An 8,345-nucleotide genomic window follows, 5' to 3' on the forward strand; every position below is an offset into this window, starting at 1 on the left:
AATTGGCAAAAAGAGGAACTTGTATATATATACATATATATATATAATTTTTTTTAAATCTGACAATGATATACCTGTCAGTCACAAGAATTGAATGAACCAAAACTGTTATGATATACATGTTAGAACACTAGAAATATATCAGTCACTAGATTGTAATGATACACAAATGCTATGATATACCTGTTAGAACACTAGAAATATATCAGTCACTAGATTGTAATGATACACAAATGCTATGATATACCTGTTAGAACACTAGAAATATATCAGTCACTAGATTGTAATGATACACAAATGCTATGATATACCTGTTAGAACACTAGAAATATATCAGTCACTAGAATTGAATGATCCAAAACTGCGATGTTACATTTTAAATGTAACCTCGTAATAGGTCATGGCATGCACAATTTGACTTGGCCATAGAGAGAGAGAGTTAAACCAGTTTAACCTTACCTGGTAGGGTACATACTGCTGCTAGTAAGTTATCCCTGGAATTTCCACAAAAAATCAATTGTTTACTTTGTGAATAGGTCCTTTGGTGTATGACCTAAGTTTAAGATGCTAATTAATCTAATTAGTTTACTCTGATGCACTGTTTGCTGTTATCCAGACCTGTGCTGAATTTACATGAAGTCAATGTGGAATTACGTAGAAACTATAATTTTTTAAAGATGTTGAAAACTCACAGTTGTAGAAATAAAATAAAAACTTTAACTTTCTCATACCCATCTGTGAATTAAACATTTCCTTGAATATGTTTTTGTAAACAGATTTTTCCTGAAGCTCCTGTGAATGTTCTATTATTAATATGCAAGCAGGTATTGTAATGTCTATTTCCCATATATGCATTAAAATATTTGTTGTTTTTCTTTGGATTACTGATTATTGGGAATGGACAATGAGCAGGTGAGAAAATTATTTCCATCTCTTTCTGCTTAAACTACAAATAACAGAATAATTTACTACTTTCAAATCTTGTACATTGGTCCAAAACCTGAAACTGTGAGTAAAAGAAATGAAACTGCTTTTCTCTAGATTTTTCCATGTTGTTTTGCTGGTTATTGAAAAATACATTAAGTACATTTTAAGTATTTAAATTGTTCTGTTACTGTTCATAATAAGTCATTAATATGCAAGTGAAGATTATAATGTCTGTCTGCTTTATTTACTTTAAAACATTTCTTGGAATGATAATGAGTAGTAGAGCCATGGCAACAGTAGTAAACATGTTTAACGAACATTTTGGAACTATGCATATTCTGTCTTCACCAAATCTATGAAAATAAGTAATTAAACAATCTTTAGTATAGCTAATAATATAAAATTACAATGGATAGTGTTGGGAAATATAGAAAAACAAAATAATTAAATATTTGAATAAAGCAAGTGGGAATGAGTTTGAATTTATGTTAAGGCTTGGATTTTCATAAATTATAATTGAAATGTTTTGACATTTTATGAAATTGAAGCATCAGAATGCTGAAGCCGGTAATATTTAGAACTTAGTTCTATTTAATTTCAGTAGGATACACATATAAGCTTCAATACTTTTATTTGTTTCAGTAAGCAAAATATTTATATTTCTTTTAGAACAATGTATTGTCTTCAAGTCTTGTTTGTTAATTCATAAACAGAAATGAACCTGTTTTTCTCTAAATTTTTTCCATGTTGTTTTATTGAAAAACAAAGAATATTTTAAGTGTTTCATAGTTTTATTACTGTTCATTGTGAGTAACTATCATAAATGATAGATTAAATTAATTATTATATTGTAGAGATTATATATATATATATATATATTTATCTATTTATTGATGCCATTAGCTGATATTTTTATTGACATTTTGAATGTGTTGTTTAATTTTAGAACATACTTGTCAAAGTAAAAACAGAGCAGCCTAGTGATCTACCACAAGATGAGGTTATTTCAAAGTTCAGTTACAGCAGTGATGATGGTTTGGATAGTTCAAAGTATAGTGTTATGAATGTGAAAACAAAAACTGATTTCAAAGAACATTTACAACAAATTGAATCTAAGTTGGAAAGTACTTCTGGTAAGTATATAAATCTCCAGTAACTTCAAATTCATTAACACTGGCTGAAACGAAATGGTTGAATTCATGGTAGTATTTCAAAAGTTATTGAACTGTATGAGACCTGATTAATTTGAAGTGTATAGCTCCATGTTTGGTGTGTTTTTCATACCTCTACTTGGAAACAATCACGCTAAAGGTGGAAATGAAAATAATTAAAACAAAACAATTGAGGAAGAGTTAAAATTACATATGATTGAATTTGATGGAGATAAGAGTCATTGTTTCTATAATATGAAACTGGAAGAAACTTCTGGCTAACCAATGTTTATTATCTTTCTGGTTCTTAACGTATCAACTTTGTGAGTAACTGTTGCAGCCATTTTCTGTAGTTTAATATTTCAGAATATACAGAGAATTTGTTGCTATAATTGATTTCCATTGAAATGATTTTCTGGACACATACAGATCTGTGGATTTTGGGACTTGAATGATATCGAACTCTCAGGCTCTTAATTTTTCATGCTGAAGCCAGTAATCATACAGTTTAGAGTCAGATGAAACTTGTTAAAAGAATAGCCAACACATTGATAAACAGTTTTATTTTGTCAAAATCTTGGCATTTCTAAATATTTATTTAACTTGCATATAGATCTTCTGAACAGATTCAATCTATTAATGTTAATCAACGTATCAATAATATAAAACATTGGAAGATTTCTTGATAATCAATGACTTGAGGTAAGAAAGTATTTCTAAGAATTAATCTAGAAAATTACTGTCTTAAAGTAACATTGGTTATTTTACCATCATATTTTCAAAGTTGATTCTAGACTCTTTCTAATTCAAAACTTCAACTTGTTCTGTTATCTGCATTTTATGTTTTTATCAACATGTAAGATGTGGAGAGAAGTTTTATAAAGCATAAAACTATGAACACTGTATCATAATTATCTTAATATATTGATAATTATATTTGTGTTGACTGTGTTAGACCATTAAAATTAATGTAAAATTTCATCAGATAAGTGAATGTATGATTTATTTATTATTGTTGTATCATATGTTTTGATTTTAGATATAAACACCTGTGTGAACACCTGCTGTGAAAGTCAGTTTCCTGGTTATCACTTTTTAAGAAAAGAAGATTCCTCTAGAGAAGTCACAAAACTCAACAGTGATGTTTGTGGAGAAACAATTTTGAATGAAAACAACCTAAAAGAATTTGTTATATATCAAGATAGTGGTAAACCATACAATCAGGTAATCTGTGGACAAGACTTTGGAACAATGGATAATATAATACAACAAAAGAGGATACACACTGGAGAGAAATCATATACATATGTGGTTTGTGGAAGAAACTTCAGAAGAAATAGTTCCATCAAAGATCATCAAAGAACACACACTGGGGAGATACTTTACAATTGTACAGTTTGTGGAAAACAATTTGGAACAAATAAAAACTTGAAAATACATCAGAGAATTCATGCTGCTAAGAAACCTCACAGCTGTTCAGTTTGTGAAAAACAATTTGAAACAAATAATGAGTTAAAACTGCATAAGAGTATACACCCTATGCAAAAACCTTACAATTGTGCAGTTTGTGGAAAACAATTCAGAAATAATAGTAGCTTAAAAATACACCAAAGAATACATACTGGGGAGAGACCTTACAGTTGTGAAATTTGTAGAAAACAATTTGTAACAAGTAGTAACTTAAAAACACATCTAAGTATACATACTGGGGAGAAACCTTACAACTGTGTAGTTTGTCGAAAATGTTTTGGAACAAATAGTGAATTAAGTACACACAAAAGAATACATACTGGGGAAAAACCTTACACTTGTGAAGTTTGTGGAAAACAATTTGGAACAAATAGTAACTTAAAAACACACCTAAGTATACATACTGGGGAAAAACCTTACAATTGTGAAGTTTGTTGCAAATACTTCAGAACAAATAATGAATTAAAAATACATCAAATAATACATACTGGGGAGAAACCTCACAGTTGTGCAGTTTGTGGAATTCAATTTGCAACAAATAGTGTACTAAAAAGACATCAAAGAATACATACTGGAGAGAAACCTTACAGTTGTATGGTGTGTGGGAAACATTTTTGGGCAAACAGAGAATTAAAAATACATCAAATAATACATACTGGGGAGAAACCTTACTGTTGTGCAGTTTGTGGAAAACACTTTGGAACAAATAGTGATTATAAAAAGCATCAAAGAATACATACTGGAGAGAAACCTTATGGCTGTGTAGTGTGTGGGAAATACTTTGGAACAAATAGTATATTAAAAATGCATCTAAGAACTCACACTGGGGAAAAACCTTACAGTTGTACAGTTTGTGAAAAACATTTTGGAACAAAAGGTGAACTAAAAAAGCATCTAGGAATACACACTGGAGAGAAACCTTACAGTTGTGTAGTATGTGGAAAACACTTTCGAACAAATGGTGTGTTAAAAGTACATCAGAGAATACACACTGGGGAGAAACCTTACAGTTGTACAGTTTGTGAAAAACTATTTGGAACAAAAGGTGAATTAAAGAAACATCTAGGAATCCACACAGGAGAGAAACCATACAGTTGTATGGTGTGTGGTAAACAATTTGGAACAAATAGTAACTTAAAAATGCATCTGAGGACTCATACTGTGACAAAACCTTACAGTTGTGCAGTTTGTGAAAAACAGTTTATAAATAACAGTAACTTAAAAGTACATCAAAGAATACACACTGGGGAGAAACCTTACAGTTGTGCAGTTTGTGGGAAACAATTTCGAACAAATGGTGATTTAAAAATACATCAAAGAATACATACTGGGGAAAAACCTTACATTTGTGCAGTTTGTGGAAAATGCTTTGGAACAAATAGTGAATTAAGAATACATCAACGAATACATACTGGGGAGAAACCTTACCCTTGTGCAGTTTGTGGAAAACAATTTGTAACAAGTAGTAACTTAAAAACACATCAAAGAATACACACTGGGGAAAAACCTTACAATTGTGCAATTTGTTGGAAACACTTTAGAACAAACAGTGAATTAAAAATACATCAAATAATACATACTGGGGAAAAACCTTACAGTTGTGCAGTTTGTGAAAAACATTTTGGAACAAAAGGTGATTTAAAAAAACATCTAGGAATACACACCGGAGAGAAACCTTACAGTTGTGTAGTGTGTGGTAAACACTTTCGAACAAATGGTGTGTTAAAAGTACATCAGAGAATACACACTGGGGAGAAACCTTATAGTTGTGCAGTGTGTGAAAAACAATTTGGAACTAATAATGATTTAAAAAAGCATCAAAGGATACATACTGGAGAGAAACCGTACAGTTGTATGGTGTGTGGGAAACACTTTGGAACAAATAGTAACTTAAAAATGCATCTGAGAACTCACAAAGCTGTGCAGTTTGGGAAAAACACTTTGGAACAAAAGGTGAATTAAAAACTCATTTAGGAATGCATGTGGAGAGAAGCCTTGTAGTTGTGCAGTTTGTGAAAAGTTATTTTTAAAGTCTAACTTAAAAACACATTAAAGAATACCAACTGGAGGAAACTTTACAGTTGTATAGTGTCTGGCAAAAATTTAAGAAGAAATTTTATCCTTAGAAAACATAAAATACTACACAGTTGGAATAAATCATATTGTTGTGTTGTGTGTATGGTAGAAATTTGTAATTGTATTTTTGAAATAGATGAGAAAGAATACTAAAGTCCCATCTGTAAAATATATCTGGTAAGTCGTTAGTAAAACATGTTTGAGTAAAATTCGGTATAAATTGTTATTTAGCCTTACTGATATTAAAATTTATACATACCATCAAACGACATTTTTGATTTTTTCCCAAATACTGACAGTAAAGCAAAATGTCTGATCAACTGAAGAAAGAAAGATGATCTGATTAATTAAAATTGTAAGACAAAGCATTCAGGATTCACTTCTCATTTTGGTTACATTGGGCTGAATACTTGGATCTCGATCCAGCTACTTCTGTATGTTGTTATGCTAAGCTGACTACTTTACTTGTATCTTGTTCCAGCTACTTCTGAATATGGTTACAGTAGGCTGAATACTTGGATCCTGATCCAGCTACTTCTGTATGTGGTTATGCTAAGCTGACTACTTTACTTGTATCTTGTTCCAGCTACTTCTGAATATGGTTACAGTAGGCTGACTATTTGGATCTTGATCCATCTACATCTGAATGTGGCAACACAGGACTGACTACTCTACTTGTATCTTGATCCATTTACTTCTGAATATGGTAACACAGGACTGGCTACTTATATCTTGATCCAGCTACTTCTAGATGTAGTTACACTAGGTTAAATTAAGGAACACACAAACACCAGCAAGTACTGTAATAGAGTTAATGTTCATTGAACAATGCCACATCAGTATACCTGTGTTCAAGAAGATGTTATTAAGATGGCATTCAGGTTAATGGAGATACAAAATAATAAATATGTAATTAACTGAATGCCCAAAATTGTACAATAAATAGCTGTAATATTGTTTCTGCAGTTAAAATATTACAATGTTTAATGTAATACAAATAAAATATGTTAAACACACTATGAAGTGTGTGTCTACTACAACTAATTCCATCCTAACTAACTTTTGTCACTTAACAATACAAATGGAGAAGGCAGTAGGAACAAATAAATAAAGTTAAGTCCTAATAATGGCTGGAGACAGCTTGAATGGGTAATGAAGAAAACGTTAGTATAAGTTAAGTCCTCTCTAAAAGATGAAAAGTGAAAACAGTAAGCCTCAAGAACATTCTATATTAATGATGCCACTTAGAAAGGAAAGTTACGACATTTGTAAGTATTATAAATATAGTAATTAGCATAAGTTACTGTAACTCGTCTAATTAAGTAGTGTAATACCATATATGGAAGTGTTATATCACTAGTATTAGCTATACATAATAAGGCCATTAAACTAACAGAAGATAAAACCAATTGTGGCCAAAAGAATTAAAATGTAGATGTGAAGTTTGAACAGGTAATGATATTTGGTCAAGTTTCTTAACCCATAATCATTATCAAGAATATTGATGAATTTTTCATGACAGTGAATGAATTTTGTATTTTAAATATGATAGAATAAACACTGTTTGTGACAAATGCAATAGAGTTTGTGATATTTGTCCAATAAGTCCTGTAATTTTGAACAAATTCTGTTATATCTAATAAGCTGTGAATATTAAACATTGTAACATATTTGGAATGTTTGTATTTATAAATAGAAAGTTTATAACATCAAAGTTGAAAGTATCCACTTTATTGAAAACTTTGAAAGTAAATGCTTCATTAATGATGTTGATGTATAAGTCGAGGTACTGTGTTTTGTTTTTTAGTGAAAGTTTTTTGTTTTTTCTTCTGGTGTATAAATTTGTTTGACTGTGTTAATAAAATTTTGATATAAGAATATCAAATATATATTTACAAGTGTGACTGATATGTAAAGTTTTACTTTAGTCTCTCTTACTGAGATTTGTTATGTAGGAAAATTCCAGTTCAAATAAATGTAAATCAACAAGGTGTGGGTTCAGTTTAGCCTCCCATTCAAATTCCTTCTAATTGTTGGAACTCATGTTGGCCAAATTACATAAATTTGTTTTCATATAAAAACACATAGCCTGAAAGAATTCTTTAACATGAAACAGTGATAATTTGTAACATTTTCATGGAAACTTCTGTGTTTATTGATGCAGAGCATTAACTTTCCAAAATATTTAAATACATTGTTGATGAAAAAATTTGTTCAATAGGAAGATTAATGTAAATATTATACAAGTCAAATGTTTCTACTGTTTTAGCTTCAAAGCATTTAATTTTCTGTTTACACTTAATGGAATTACCAATGGTATGAATGGATGAATATGAGTTCTCTCTCTGATAATATTATAGTATTTCATTAAAGGCTGTTTAATGTATTTCAAACCATTACCTACTACAATTGACTATTCGTTAGTTGTAGCTTTTTTTTAGACCCAGCAATAAACCTGTATTTGTATGTTGTTTGGGAATACGAAATAATTTGTGTATTACATCATAAGCTTTAACAGAACCAAAGTCTGATAAAACTGTAACATGCTTTTGTTACATACTTTCCATATTGGTTTTGAGAAAATAACTGCCATGTGTTGACACCATCACTGAGACAATAACACAAAGGTTTCCTGTATCAGTAGTACAGAGTCAAAATCTACACAGCCCTGCCTGGTATTCAAAGGGCTTTGTTTGAGGGAGACATCTTGAGAAAAAGAGG

At 30.4% G+C, this 8,345-nt stretch overlaps 1 protein-coding gene across 1 annotated transcript in view; it reads left to right on the plus strand.

Annotated features, from left to right (window-relative positions):
- Window positions 1-7,895, plus strand: part of LOC106467641 (zinc finger protein 62 homolog) — a 56,443-nt gene extending 48,548 nt beyond the window's left edge. Inside the window, exons 8-9 of the mRNA XM_022395837.1 lie at window positions 1,874-2,060; window positions 3,118-7,895. Coding sequence (XP_022251545.1) covers window positions 1,874-2,060; window positions 3,118-5,510 — 2,580 coding nt within the window. The 3' untranslated portion in view covers window positions 5,511-7,895. The remainder of the gene's footprint in view (window positions 1-1,873; window positions 2,061-3,117) is intronic.
- The last annotated feature ends 450 nt before the right edge of the window (window positions 7,896-8,345 follow it).

Source organism: Limulus polyphemus, unplaced genomic scaffold (assembly GCF_000517525.1).
Source record: "Limulus polyphemus unplaced genomic scaffold, Limulus_polyphemus-2.1.2 Scaffold2688, whole genome shotgun sequence".
NCBI lineage: Eukaryota > Metazoa > Arthropoda > Merostomata > Xiphosura > Limulidae > Limulus > Limulus polyphemus.